The sequence below is a fragment of the Gekko japonicus genome, unplaced genomic scaffold (genome assembly GCF_001447785.1).
Source record: "Gekko japonicus isolate JY-2015 unplaced genomic scaffold, Gekko_japonicus_V1.1 scaffold1918, whole genome shotgun sequence".
Lineage (NCBI taxonomy): Eukaryota > Metazoa > Chordata > Lepidosauria > Squamata > Gekkonidae > Gekko > Gekko japonicus.
The window spans coordinates 343,635-359,407 of NW_015174895.1; the positions used below are offsets into that span (position 1 = coordinate 343,635).

Genomic DNA, 15,773 nt, shown 5'->3' on the forward strand with positions numbered 1-15,773 from the left:
CTGATTTATGGTGACCCCGTAGGGTTTCCAAGGCATGAGATGAGCAGAGGTGGTTTGCCATTGCCTGCCTCTGTGTAGCAACCCTGGACGTCCTCGGTGGTCTCCCATCCAAGGACTAGCCAGGGCCAGCCATGCTTATCTTCTGACATCTGTCGAGATTGGGCTAGCCGGGGCCATACAGGTCAGGGCACCACGATCCTACCACTGCACTAAGGAAAGTCTGAATCCTTCATCCGGACGATGGAGCCTTCTTCTCACTAAAGCGGTTCTTCCATTGTTCCATATCACCTATGACATAATCCTTTTAACTAGTGAGGCCAGGGATTGAACCTGAGGGGACGCCAACCCAATGCTCCCCCCCCGAGCCACGCCCACACCCCAAGGTGCAGATTCCACTTCCCTCTCACAGACCCTCCCCTTCCTTCCATTAGGAGGCACAGCAAGATAGGACAAAGGTGCAGTAAAACATCTGGAACATGTGGCTGGATCCAAAGTACCACCAGCAAACTAAAGCTGCCCTGCCTCCCCCTTCTGCTACAGCCCTCTGAGCCCTCCACCCCAATTCTCTTCCTGAAGTTCTAGAGACCCTCAGTAACAGAACGGGGGTATAATGTGGGTCTACAGTGTGTGTGGGCGGGAAGGCGGCATGGTATAGCCTGGTCTCATCAGATCTCAGAAGCTAAGGCAGGGTGAATATCCGTGTTCCCTCTAAGCTGAGTTAGTGTGAGCTGGCTCACAGTTTTTTTAGCCTCCAGCTCCCACATTTTTGTCTTAGCTCAGGAAGGATGGCTCCAGGGCAAACTAATTCATGCAGAAGCCAAATTGCTCACTCACAACTTCAATGCTAGTAACTCACAAAGTAAGATTTCTGCTCACACGACTCCACAGCTTAGAGGGAGCATTGGCTGAGTATGTAGATGGGAGACTACAGGGGTCATTTCGTAGAAAAAGAGGTGCAGGAGCTCATTAGCATAACTTATTAGCATAACTTATTTGCATATGCCACACCCCCTGACATCACCGGACGTGTGTCAGAAGGCAACACCCACCGCTCAGGCTCCACTGGACTGTTTTGGATTGCTAGCTATTGGGGGGGGATGCAGATCTGTCCTCACAGAGGAGGGAGAGCTTGTACCTGAAGGCGGGCCGGGGGGAGGGCCTCTGCAACATACTTGGTTGCTTCTTGTTCTTTGTCGCCCGACTGAGGGCTGCTGGGAGCAGGGGGCGGGGCTTGTTGCATGTGCCCACCCCCTGGGCTCCTCACTATCGGAGCTCCGCTCCTGTGCGCTCCTGCAGGAAATGACCCCTGGGAGACTACCAAGGAAGAATCTGCAGAGGAAGGCAAAGGCAAACCACTTCTGCTTCTCGCTGGCCTTCCAAGTCCCTTGCTGGGGTGGGCGTAAGTTGATTGTAACTTGATGGCACTTACATACATATAGTTTGTGTGTGTGTGTGTGTGTGTAGAATCAACTAATGTTGCTCTCCTCTGCTCTGCTATTGGAAGTGCAATTTTGGCAGTGGATTTGACCCTCTGGACCCAATATATAGTTGGGTGCAGCAAGATATGGCTGCAGGATGAAACAACAACTAACAAGGATTTTAGCAACTAACCATATGACTGAAAAGTGTAAAAAGGTATGAAAGGAGAATATTGCAAGACATAAATGGAAGGCATAGCAAAATTTGGCAGGGGGTTATAGTAATGTATGGCACAGGTGCCGCAAAATAACGTACAGATATGTGGGGAAATGTGGCATGGGGATACACGGTTTCACACTAAGCATGTGCCGAATAAAATCTCTCAGAGAAAGGAGCAGAAAATGTAATGGAATAAACTATTTAAAGTAACAAGGTTTTAGATTTTGCTAAAAGGAAGAAGATCAAGTTCATGACGAAAAGCCAGAGGAAGTCTACAGGGAAAACTTTTAGGGCTGAGGGCATGATAAATTAATGGTGAGTGGGTGGTGAAAAAACGTTGAGGTCATAAACAGACAAGGAGAAAAATGAATTATTCACATGTTGCTAATAGGGATGATTAAGTGTCTTCAAAGAGAACGAAGCAGAAAAGAAGAATAGACCCAGCTGAGCTCTGAGAAGCAGCCGAAGATAGAGCTGCTAGATGTCAAACTCGGGGCCTCGTTTGCGATGGAATTTCTCTGTTCTGTCTTTCTTGCAAGTGTTCTGTATCTGGATGGGGGGGGGGATGGGTGAGTGAATGGATGCCTGTGTGGAAACCTGCTTTGCTTAGCTGCTTCACAACTGTTTTCTTAAGAACCTCCTGAAGAATGGGAAGAATGTGAGCAACCTTGAAGCCTGTCTCTGCTAGCTATCCTGTCATAGATTAATAACTGTAGGTTTGCAGGGGTGGGTGGGGGGTGAGGCACGCGCATTAGATTAAGGCAGGCTGAGCGGATGGTTTGATTGGACGGATCACTGGGGGGGGGCTGTTTGAATCAGGTATAATATCAGGCTGGTGTCAAACCCAGTCATTTCTAACACAGATGGCTTCTACTTGACACAGCTACATATCTCAATAAACAAATCTTTAACAAAAGAGTGTTGTTGGGAGTGAGTTTGTGCAAGAGTCTGACACTAGAGGGGTAAGTGTTTTTTATTTGCTTTCAGCTGAGGAGATTTAGCTGAGGGTACTGTGTGGGAGGACGGTGTTTGAGAGTGTGTGGGTGAGTTTTAAGTTGTTGCAGAGTCCTGGCTGTTTGAGAAAGGGTGAGAAAGGGTGATTTCTTTGACTGTAATTGGATTGCCTGGGTGTAATTTGAATAACTGCTGGCCCTGCCCTCTGCTGGGTGAGGCTTCTACTTAAGGCTGCACCTGGCAAGAGGCATGAGCTTCTGGCATGAGCCAAAGGGCTCTTAGTCTAGGGACTCTTAGACTAGGGGCTCTACAAGAAGCCCAGGAAGACCGGAAAAGCCAGGGCCCTAGTCTCCTTGTGTTCCCAGTAAGGTAAGTAGACTTTCCACAAGGAAAGCTACATTAATACAAAGGTTTTAAAAGGGGGATTATATATAATTATTTTTAAAGGCAATTATGAAGGTAGAGAGGAGCTGCGGTGGCTCAAGTGGTTAAGATGCTGAACTGCAGGCTGTGGAAGGTCGGTAGTTCAGCAGTTCGAGACCCGAGTGTGCCGCATGATGGAGTGAGCTCCCGTCTCTAGTTCCAGCTCCTGCCAACCTAGCAGTTTGAAAGCAAGAAATTGCAACTAGATAAATAGGTACCACTTCAGTGGGAAGGAAACAGCATTCCGTGCACCTTGGTGTTTAGTCATGCCGGCCACATGACCACAGAAATGTCTTCGGACAGCGCTGGCTCTTCGGGTTTGAAATGGAGATGAGCACCGCAACCCTAGAGTCGGATTCGACTGGCTTTCGAGCAAGGGAACCTTTACCTTTACTTTACTATGAAGGTAGAATGCCAGCAGGGCGTTGGGGTCTATCCAGTGTTTTGCATGGAGTGTCACATGTAACACTCGGCAGAAGTCTTGGGTGTGTGCCCAGTGCAAGGAGCTCCTGGTTCTCAGGGAACGAGTGCACACCCTTGAGGCCAAGGTGGCTAACCTGGAGAAGCAGAGATAGTTAGGTACACGGAGAAGACTCTCAGGGACTTGTTAGATATGTCCCACTCTGAAAATGGCAGCCCCACCGCTGTCAGGGAGCATGAGGGTTGAGAGGAAAGACGGCCCCGTGCTGAGGATAAGGGGAATGTGCCCTCAGAAAGGACCTCTTCTTTAGTTGGTGAACAGGTATCTTTTCACATCAATGAACCTTCCCTGGGCAGGGAGGGAGGGGGGTTCTTGGTAGCTGGTGATTCGATCCTTAAGCAGGTAGACAGCTGGATGGCGAACTCGCATGCTAACCATATGGTGACTTGCCTGTCTGGTGCAAAGGTAGTGGACATTATACGGGTGTTCTAGATAGGCTGGTAGACCGTGCTCGGGAGGAGCCAGTGGTCGTGGTGCATGTTGGCACCAACGATGTGGGGAAATGCAGTCGTGAGGTCCTGGAGGAGAAATTTAGCCTGCTGGCAGGAAACTCAAGGTCAGGACCTCCAAGGTAGTCTTCTCAGAAGTGCTACCTGTTCCATGCGCAGGGCCAAAGAGACAGGCACAAATCAGGAGTCTCAATGCGTGGATGAGACGATGGTGTAGGGGGGAAGGTTTCAAGTTTGTTAGGCACTGGGATGCTTTTTGGAACAAGAGGGAGCTGTACAAAAGAGACGGTCTCCACTTGTCCCGAGAAGGAATCAGGCTGCTGGCGCTTAAAATCAAAAAGGTGGCAGAGCAGTTTTTAAACTGAATATTGGGGGAAAGCCAACAGGAGATTAAAAGTCTCTGGTTCAGGATGGCTCATCTCAAAGAAATGAAGGGGTAGATGTTACTTTTCTACAAGGAAATGGATTAGAATTGTCCACTGAGACTGTGACAAACAATATGGACTGCCTGCAAGGTCTCGAGGCAGCAGGAGGAAGGCTGTGGGCCTAACATGCCTGGGAAATTATAGATGTTTATATACAAATGCTAGAAATGTCCAAGGTAAAATTGGGGATTTGAAATGCTTGGTATTGGGGAGGGGGGAAATAGACACCGTGGGTATTTCAGAAACTTGGTGGGATGAAGAAAACCAGTAGGATACAGTGATTCATGGTTAAAAATGATATCGGAAGGATGGGAGGTGGTTGGAGGTGGGGTGGCTCTGTATGTCAGAGATGGTATACGGTCCAGTAAGATTGAGAAGGTAAGAGAATTGGATTCGTTTCTGGAAATGCTATTGGTTGAAAAAGGGGGCCCAGAAGGAAGCTTAACACTGGGAGTTTGTTATCGCCCACCAGATCAAAAGATAGAGGATTATAAAATGGTGATTAGATAGCAGCTAGACAAAATAACTGTCATAATAGGTGATTTTAACTACCCACACATTGATTGGGTCAATATGTGTTCAAATCGGGAAAAAGAGATTGAGTTTCTAGACACTCTCAATGACTGTGCTATGGAGCAGATGGTCACAGAACCTATCAGGGGAGAGGTGACCCTGGATTTGGTCCTAAGTAACGCCTAAGACCTGGTGAGAGATGTAAAAGTGATTGCACCGCTTGGGAACAGTGACCATAATGTTATTGAGTTCAACATTTGTATAAATAGAGAGTTGCCCCAAAACACCGACACAGTCACTTTTAACTTTAAAAGAGGTAACTTCTCTGAAATGAGGGGACACGTGAAGAGGAAACTGAAAGAAAAGGTAAAAAGGGTCAAAACCATTGGGGAAGCTTGGAGACTATTTAAAACTACAATCCTAGAAGCTTAGATAAAATATATACCGCAGGTTAGGAAAGGCACAAATAGGTATAGAAAAAGACCTGCCTGGAAGTAATGGAAGCTGTAAAAGGTAAGAAGGATTCCTTTAAGCAGTGGAAAGCTTAAAGGGAATACAGGCTGTGGCTATTAAAATGCAAGTCTGTGATCTGCAGGCAAAAAGGGAATATGAGGAGCATACTGTAAAAAACATAAAGACCAACAACTTTTTTCAAATATATTAAAAGCAGGAAACCAGCCAGGGAGGCAGTGGGGCCCTTGGATGACCAAGGGGTAAAAGGAGTAGTGAAGGATGATAGGGAAATGGCTGAGAAGCTGAATGCATTTTTTGCCTCTGTCTTCACTGTGGAAGATGAGAGATGCTTGCCCACTCCAGAACCGCTGATTTCGGGAGGGGTGTTGAAAGACCTGAGTCAGATTGAGGTGACCAGAGAGGAGGTCTTATGACTGACAGATAACTTAAAAACTGAAAGATCACCAGGCCCGGATGGCATATATCCAAGAGTTCTGAAAAAAATCAAATGTGAACTTGTGGATCTCTGGACAAAAATATGTAATCTTTCATTAAAATCTCCCTCCATTCCTGAGGATTGGAAGGTAGCTAATGTAACTCCCATCTTTAAAAATGGTTTCAGAGGAGATCCAGGAAATTACAGGGCAGTCAGTCTGACGTCCATACCAGGTAAGTTGGTGGAAACTGTTATTAAGGAGAGAATTAGTAGGCACATTGATGAACAAAGGATATTGAGGAAGACTCACCATGGGTTCTGAAAGTGAAGACCGTGTCTCACTAACCTGTTAGTATTCTTTAAAGGAGTGAATGAACATGTGGACAAGGGGGACCAAGTAGATGTTGTTTACCTTGACTTCCAGAAAGCTTCTAATATAGCTTTCTCATGAAAGGCTCCTAAGTAAGCTCAACCATCACAGGATAAAAGGACAAGTCCTCTTGTGTATCAAAAACTGGCTAATTAATAGGAAACAGGGAGTGAGTATAAATGGGCAATTTTCACAGTGGAGGATGGTAAGCAGTGGGGTACCGCAGGGATCAGTACTGGGTCTGATGCTTTTTAACTTGTTCATTAATTATTTGGAGTTGAAAGTAAGCAGTGAAGTGGGTAAATTTATGGATGTCACAAAATTGTTCAAGGTGGTGAGAACCAGGGAGGATTGTGAGGCACTCCAAAGGGAAGGATGGGAAAGTGCGCGTCAACAAGGCAAATAGGATTCAATGTGGCCAAGTGCAAAGTGATGCACATTGGGGCCAAAAATCCTAACTATAAATACATGTCGATGGGGTCTGAACTGGCAGAGAGTGACCAAGAGAGAGATCTTGAAGCGGTAGTAGATAATTCACTGAAAATGTCGAGACAATGTGCAACTGCGATAAAAAAGGCCAACGCTCTGCTGAGGAATATTAGGAAGGGAATTAAAACAAATCAGCCAGTATCATAATGCCCCTGAACAAATCGATGGTGCGACCTCATTTGGAATACTGTGTGCAATTCTGGTCACCATACCTTAGAAAGGGTATTATAGCATTGGGAAAAGGGCGGAAAAGGGTAGCTAGAATGATAAAAGGGCTGGAACACTTTCCCTATGAAGAAAGGTTAAAGCGCTTGGGGCTCTTTAGCTTGGAGAAACGACAACTGAGTGGTAACATGACAGAGGTTTACAAAATTATGCATGGGATAGAGCAGGTAGAGAAAGAAGCACTTTTCTTCTTTTCTCACAATACAAGAACTCGTGGGCACTCAATGAAATTGCTGAGCAGTCGGGTTAGAACAGAAAGAAGGAAGTACTTCTTCACCCAAAGAGTGATCAACACATGGAATTCACTGCCACAGGAGGTGGTGGCGGCTACAAGCATGGACAGCTTCAAGAGGGAATTAGCTAAACATATGGAGCAGAGGTCCATCAGTGGCTATTAGCCACAAGGTATAGATAGGAACTCTCAGTCTGGGGCAAGTGATGCTATGTATTCTTAGTGCTTGGGGGGGGCAACAGAGGGAGGGCTTCTAGTGTCCTGGCCCCACTGGTGGACCTCCTGATGGCACCTGGTATTTTTGGCCACTGTGTGACGGAGTGTTGGACTCGATGGGCCATTGGCCTGATCTAACATGGGCTTCTCTTATGTTCTTATGACGATCTAAGAGGTCCTTATATGCAAGAACGCATGACAGCCAGTGTGGTATTGTGGAGGCAATGTTTGACTGGTTCAGGTATTCACTCAACTGAGAAGCTTGCTGGATTACCCGAGGCCCGTCTCTCTCTATATATAATGGTCTTCCAGGAAACACTGCGGACTTCTCAGAAGACAGTGGGGCGGGGGTCCTCAATAAGAAGGCCTCCTTGCACACCCATTTATTTATTTCATGTATACCCCGCTTTTCTCCCCAACAGAGGCCCAAAGAGGCTTACATCATTCTCCTCTCATCTGTTTTATCTTCACCGTGACCCTGTTGAGGTAAGTTATGCTCGGAGTGTGTGGCTGGCCCAAGATCATCCAGCAAGTTCCCACGGCAGAGTGAGGATCTGTATCTGTGTCTCCTTGATCCTAGTCCAGTGATGGCGAACCTTTTAGAGACCGAGTGCCCGAACTGCGACCCAAAACCCTCTTATTTATCACAAAGTGCCAACACGGCAATTTAGCCTGAATACTGAGGTTTTACTTTAGAAAAAACAACCCATACATTAACTTAAGATGATCCAAACAAAGTAAGGGAAGCAATCCCAAAGGCTTTCATTTACTGAGAATTATTTGGCAGAGAATTTGACACTTTAATGATGGTCTGGGCCTGGCTGGGGTGATGGCACGCGTGCCCACAGAGAGGGCTCTGAGTGCCACCTCTGGCACCCGTGCCATAGGTTCGCCACCACTGTCCTAGTCCGACACAGTCAGAACTACACCACACTGGCTCACACAAAGCCTGCTGGATGACCTTGGGCCAGTCACGCTTCCTCAGTCTAACCCACCTCACAAGGTTGTTGTGAGAGTAAACCAGAGGTGGTGGTGGTGGGGAGACTAATGTAAATTGTCTTAAGCTCTTTGGAGGAAGGGTGGCATAAAGACATACTGAATACATCAAAGCGGGCATTTTTGATAAAAAGTTAGAATAAAGCGTACCTGATAATGAGAAACTGATCAACCTTCGGTTTCCTTGCCCCTGGACTGAATCTTCACTGGTGATGCTTTTAAAAATCTGCTGGAAGGTGGGGGGGAGGGGGGGAGGAACGGAGAGAGAGTTGCCATCACTTCTTTCTTTTTGAGAAAAAGATGCTCAATAGTTACAACTTCTATCCACACAATCAAGTATGAATCAATGAAAAGCAATCATTGGGCAGCCACTGGTCAAAATGCTTTTGTGACGAGTTAACACGGTTGCCAGTGAAGGAGAAACAGAGGCCAGCGGAGAGCTTCTTCTTAGAGGAGGAGGAGAAGACAAAAGCAAGAAATTACAGTGACATTTATCAGGGTGTTTTATACGTGCCGATAAAAACAGCACTCCCTTATCTTACTGTCTGCAAACAAAATTTATTCATCACCGCAAAAACAAATTGCCCCCAACAGAATAGGTAATATTATCACCCATTATTCAGCTTGCTAGTAACCATCTCCCACTAACAAACTGACATACAGGCTCCTGTATTACTGTCAAGTAAATATCTTTGTATTTCTGCGCTTTGTCCCCATGGATAGAACAATCCGGGTTGTGCATCTGCAGCCCTTTTAAAGAGCTGGAACCAGCAATTTGGCAGGGAAGTGGGGGTGAGGGGGGGTGCAGGCGACTGAATACAGCCCCTAAACACCCCCTCAACAGCTCTTTTAAAAGTCTGCCCTGGACGTTGATTGGAAAGGGGAAAGATATGCACAAAGGGTGCCGCTGTCCAGTCAAGAGTCTGACATCCACATTGTGGTGGAAAGCGTCGTCAAGGCGCAGCCAACTTATGGAAGCCCTTCACAGGATTTTCAAGGCAAGAGATGTTCAGAGGTGGTTTGCCATGGGCCTGTCTCTGCATAGCGACCCTGGACTTCCTTGGTGGGCTCCCATCCAAGTACGAACCAGGGCCAACCCTGCTTAGCTCTGAGATCTGAAGAGACTGGGGTAGCCTGGGCCATCCAGGTGAGGGCTGACACCCACATGGGGATGACTAAACCTCTCAATACACACCAACGTGGTTGTAGGAGACCCCGGCCCTCTCACAGAATCATAGAGTTGGAAAGGACCTCCAGGGTGATCTAGTCCAACCCCCTCCACAATGCAGGAAATTCACAAATACCTCCCCCTCCACACCTGCAGTGACCGCTGGTTCCAAGCCCAGAAGATGACAAAGAACCTCCAGGATCCCTGGCCAAACTGGCCTGGAGAACAATTGCTTCCAGACCCCAAAGTGGCGATCAGCATTTCCCTCTGCATGTAAGGGCCACAAGAACTAAGCACTGATGCAACCCTTCCTGCCCTCTCTTCTCGTGATCTGCCTAAGTTCACAGAATCCACAATGCTGTCAGATGGCCATCTAGCCTCTCTTTGAAGGAGAGCCCACCACCTCCCGAGGAAGCCCCTTCCACTGAGAAATCACTCTGTTAGGAAGTTCTTCCTAACATTTAGCTGTATGAGGCTAAAAAGGACTGGAAGTACTTAAACCAGTGAACTTCTCAACTGTGTGCTGTGAGGGGGGCTCAAATGAGCCTTGGATACTGGAGCTATCAGGTTGACTGCATCCACCATTCCATGACTACCACATCATGAAGGTCCTACCCCCCCCCTTTCTGCCACTATATGGTGAGCAGCCGCATGAACTTGAGGGAGTGAATTCCGTTGTTCGGGGATTCCCTGATGACAGGTGAGGGGAATCCCAGAAGCACCACCATTGTCCAGAAAGTAGAGTCCCATTCATGTAGAGCCCTACTCCTTTATGAGTAGGCCTAACTTCTTACGAAATGCACATTAATAACGATACTAAGTCTGCATCCACACAGTTATGGATTTCTGTGTTCATTCCATTAGTGCTGCAACTGCAGAGGCATTTGCATCCACATGGTAGTTTTCCATGCCCGACCCCTGCCTCAGCCCCCCACCTGTGGTGGCCATTCCCCACCATCACCAGGGAACCTACTGCAACATGTCAATGACTGATTTAAAACTGATTTTTAATTTATAAGTCTAAAAACTTAGCTCGGCCGGGAGAGCAGGATAGAAACTTAAACAACAACCACCTACTGCAATATGTCAATGACTGATTTAAAACTATATCAACAGGTCAATTACATATGGTAACTGACACATCGCTATAGATTAAAATGGGTAATTGAGATACTGTTGTGTGTGTGTGTGTAAAGTACCATCATGTCGCAGCCAAGTGACAGCAACCCCAGCAAGGGGCTTTCAAAATAAGTGAGAAGCAGAGGTGGTTAGCTATTGCCTTCCTCTGAAGAGTCTTCCTTAGTGGTCTCCCTTCGAAGTATTGACTCTGCTTAGCTTCCAAGATCTGATGAGATCAGACTATATGCTACCTTCCCTCCCAAACTTCCGTAGTTAATGTTAATTACTGATTTTTTTTAAAAAGCCCTCCAGTAGTGCAGGGGGAAGGAATGATGGGGAACAGAGACAAGGAAAATGGTAACAATCTGGGTGGAAGCCACAAAAGTGCACATCTTCCCATCCACACAGTGTGCAAAGGTGCTTATAACTGTGATGTTTCCCAAAAGATCAGACTAAACCATGTCTGGGAAAGGCTGCAGCAAACCAGGAAGAAACACAGAAAGAGAACGGTTTCATGTCCGTGCTCCAAAAATGCTCCAATCCTATGCATCGTTTCTCCATTGTCAGCCCACTGATTTCAATGGGCTCAGACTGGAGTAACTGTACATTGGATTGCACTGTAAATGAAGAAAAGCTGAGTTGACAAAGAAGCACTGTATCTGCTTGATAATCTGAACAAGAAAAGAAACGGGGTGTCAGGAGGAGAGCAAGGAATGATGAACACGCACACACGGGTTATCTCTACATCAAGAAGACAACATTAGTTGCCAACTGCATGATAATGTGATTCTCATATGTGTTATTAAGCGTGTCGCCATAAACCGGAAGTCTATATGGAATATTTTTTAACGAGGGCCAACCAAAATGGTACAGAGCTGTCCCACTTACCCTTCGGCAGGGCTTTCTGCCACATGGGCTTTGTCTGCCTGTAGTACTACAGACATGGTGACTTTTCTCTCCCATTACACATCCTTATGTCAGGCACTCCTTTACTCAGTGGTACAGCTTCCCACATTTCCCACAAGGCTGAGCCATCATACGTATTAGTAATCCATGACTGGTGATGCTGAGAGGGGAAGATATTCCCCAAAGCTCTGGCCTCCATGCCTAGGCCTTTGTTCTGAAGGAATATCTTGTCTTCCCTGTCTTTCTCCATAGCTGACAAGTTGCACAATATGCCAAGTGTTATTTATGTACTTCTAAAGGTTTCGATGCTTGCAGTTTTCTTAAGGGAGCTTTTTTTTTTTTAAGGGTCTTTTATTATTGATGTGTTTGAGGCATTTTCCTTTACTGAGAAACCCTAACCCTGGCAAAAGCACTGAATCTAACATTTGTTCCTGTGTTATGTAATGAGATGAGGTTGAATGGGGCATGTTTGTGTCTGCATCGTCTTCCCATATCAAGCAAACCTTTTGGAAAGATCCCCCCCATTTTCATTTTGCAAAGCTAGTACCCACATGTGTGCGACTGTATGTGTGCATACACACCCATGCACACAATGGATTAACTGTTTTTGTGAACAAACACACATTGAGCCAGTTTGGTGTAGTGGTTAAGTGTGCGGACTCTAATCTGGGAGAACCGGGTTTGATTCCCCTCTCCTCCACTTGCACCTGCTGATGTGACCTTGGGTCAGTCACAAGCTCTGGCACAGCTGTCCTTGAAAAAGAGCAGTTTGTGTCAGAGCTCTCTCAGCCCCACCCACCTCACAGGGTGTCTGTTGTGGGGAGGGGAAGGGAAAGGAGTTTGTAAGCCGCTCTGAGACTCCAAGTGAAGGGCGGGGTATAAATCCAATCTCTTCTCTCTTCTTCTTCTTCTTGACTAAGAATGCATTTGCACAATGCATGTATATAATTTAATTATATACAATCAATATAATTTTTGTCCTGACCTGTATGGCCCAGGCTAGCCCAATCTCGTCAGAGCTCATAAGTTAAGCACGGTCAGCCCTGGTTAGTACTTGGATGGGAGGCCACTAAAGAAGTCCCAGGTTGCTATACAGAGGCAGGCAACGGCATACTACCTCCATTCATCTCTTGACATGGGGTCTCCGTAAGTCAGCTGCAACTTGATAGCACTTTCTTTCAGGGGTTTTGCATTTTTCATACGTGTGTGTGCGCGCCTGGAAGTCATGGTAACCTCTGGTGACTGACCCTGCTGGGGGCCTGGAGGATATTCAGAGAGGTGGATGAATAAAGCCCGCCCCCACCTCCCGACTGCTGGTATTCCAAGGAGGTCTCCCATCCAAGGACTTACCAGGGTCGACCCTACTTAGCTTCCAAGATCTGATGAGATCGGGCTTGCCTGGGCTATCCAAGTCAGGGCCTGATGGCATGTTCCACTGCCACCAATACATTTTATTTAACTCAGGGATAGGCGACCCCTAGTAAGTGTGAAGACAAGGCACCCAAGATTATTTCGCTTAGCTCTCAGGGCCAGACCTCTGCCTAAGCAACTGAGGCACTGGAAGCACCAGTGCAAGAGAAGGCAACGGGTGTGACTTGCCCCCGTTGTTGCTTCCCGGGCCTGCGTAACCACCAGCCAAATCCAAAGCAAACCCCAAAGATGCTGGAAGTGCCACCGAGGCTTGTTTTGTCTGGCCCAGTGCAACCCTCATCTGTGCACCCCCTTATTTTGTTTGCCAGCACATCAGCATATTCACAACCACGAGAAATCCTTTCTCTTTCCTGTTCAATCCAATTGGGATTAATGACCCCAACACCGTCAAACTCTGTGAGAGTATAAAGTGCCATCAAGTCGCAGCTGATTTATGGCAATCCCTCAGGGGGGTTTTCAAGGCAAGAGACATTCAGAGGTGGTTTGTCATGGCCTGCCTCTGCGTAGTGACCCTGGTCTTCCTCGGTGGCCTCCCATCCAAGTACTAACCGGGGCCAGCCCTGCTTAGCTTCTGAGATCTGATGAGATCAGGCTACCCTGGGCCATCCACATTTGTAAAGAAATTACAAGTGGGGAGCAATGTTCCCGCTAAGCTGTGGAGTCTTGGGAGCAAAAAAAATTTCTACTTTGTGAGCTACTGGCATGAAAGTTGTGAGCGAGCGATTTGGCTACTGCATGAATTAGTTTGCTCTGGAGCCGTCCCTTCCTGGGATAAGACAAAAAAGTATGAGCCAGAGGCTAAAAAACTGTGAGCTGCCTCACATTAACTCTGCTTAGAGGGAGCACTGGTGGGGAGGGGGCATGAAACACCACAGGATGACTGAGCTCACCATTACTCATTGGGGAGAAGGGTGGGGTGTGAAGTAAGTAAGTAAGTAAGTAAATAAGTAAGTAAGTAAATATCACTGGGAGCTGCGGTGGCTCAAGTGGTTAAGGCGCTGAACTGCAGTCTGTGGAAGGTCGGTAGTTCAGCAGTTCGAGACCCGGGTGCCGCATGACGGAGTGACGGAGTGAGCTCCCGTCTCTAGTTCCAGCTCCTGCCAACCTAGCAGTTCAAAAGCAAGACATTGCAAGTAGATAAATAGGTACCACTTCGGTGGGAAGGTAACAGCGTTCTGTGCGCCTTGGTGTTTAGTCATGCCGGCCACATGACCACGGAAACGTCTTCAGACAGCGATGGCTCTTCGGCTTTGAAACGGAGATGAGCACCGCAACCCTAGAGTCGGATTCGACTGGCTTTCGAGCAAGGGAACCTTTACCTTTACCTTAAATATCACTGAAGTTAAGGAATACAGGGAGTACAGAATTGCAGAAGACTGAAAACAAAGCTAGATCAGTTTTTTTACACTACTTGAGGTTAATTTGACCCTTTCCCCGGACCAGATTAAAACCACTTTGGCAATGGAGTATTTCCACTCTTCCCCATATGTTTATCATTAATCCCCTTTTTTAAAAAACTGTTAAAAACGGAGCCATACTGAGAAGCCCGGCACTTGCCCGAGCGACAGGGAGTTATAGAAACAAGGAGATTTGTTGCCTGATGTATGTAATCAGACCATGAGGAGCCACTGAAGCATGGAAGGTTACAAATGTACTTTGCAGTACTGCATCTTTGTATAATTTGTTTGATTACGGTGTTATTATGTAGAGGCGATTATCGCTTCTATTATATGGTCATAATAGGAGACATGATTGGAGCAGAGCAGGAGCCGAGGGATATCATGTGTGCATCAAAACCATTAGCAAACAAATGGCCTTAGTAACGATCTTCTCTGTGCTATCGGAGGAGACTCCCCCCACCCCCCAAACACACAACAAATCATGCCCGCTGCTTTCTAGCATTATTTGCTAGGCAGTGCCATGCTCCAAACGGCACCCATTAGCTCTTAAATGGCTGCCACGCTGAAATACAAAGGTCTCTCTTCAAGCTGGCACAAATCGGCATTAGCTCCTCTTGACTGACCCTAGCAAGCGTGTGCATTTATTATTTAGAAAGTTGATTAAGGAAACACAAGGGCCGACATTCAGATATCCAGAGCTTATTTCGTATAAAAGATCCAAACAGTATCGACCCCAACTAGACACAGTAAGGGAGAAAACTAACTGGTTCCCTGTGGCTGGTTTCTCTTTCAGTCTCTCTCCTCCTCTGTTTGGCCCCTTGGAGATCTGTTAGACTTTACGATCCTAGGGAGATAAGACTCCAGGAACACTGTGATCGGAATTCCCAGTTTTCTTTTGTTTTTTAATAAAACGCAATTCTTGGAAATGCAGGGGCCCTGATTTGGACTGGGACCATCGTAACAAAAGGGGAGGTGGTTTTTAAATCTTTCCCTTGTAACTTTCCCCCACCCTTAAACCTTCCTGGGGTACTGGCTCATTGGGGCAAATCTCTCTGTACCGATAAGTTTCCTCAAGAAGGGCAAAAAGGAATGAAAAAGCATTTTTTCCCTAGGTAATATTCTCCCCAAAAATGCTTGTTTGCAGTTCCAGCGGCCCTGATCCATGCACCCAACAGGAGGTGACACTGCCACAGCATGCCTGAAGAGCCTCCAGTGTGGACAGAGCCGTTCGCAAGAGTGTTGACTGTCACGGAGGCCCTGTATAAATGCTGCATCCCTCTCAGGAAGGCAGAGGAAGGTCCCCCAAAGGGGCTCTGTCTGTGTGATGAGGCATTCCCACCAAGGGCTCAGTTCACACTGAAGGCTCCTTACAAGGTGGCGGGAAAGAGGGGCTCAGGTTGGCTTCCATTATGCTATTCCGGCACCAAGGCTGGCTGAAATCATGAATCA

The 15,773-nt window shown here is 46.9% G+C and overlaps 1 protein-coding gene across 1 annotated transcript in view; it reads right to left on the minus strand.

Moving 5' to 3' along the window:
• HECW1 (HECT, C2 and WW domain containing E3 ubiquitin protein ligase 1) overlaps positions 1-15,773 on the minus strand; it is a gene marked incomplete at its 5' end in the record, with an annotated part of 168,454 nt that overhangs the window by 149,063 nt on the left and 3,618 nt on the right. Inside the window, one exon of the mRNA XM_015424960.1 lies at positions 8,451-8,526. Coding sequence (XP_015280446.1) covers positions 8,451-8,526 — 76 coding nt within the window. The remainder of the gene's footprint in view (positions 1-8,450; positions 8,527-15,773) is intronic.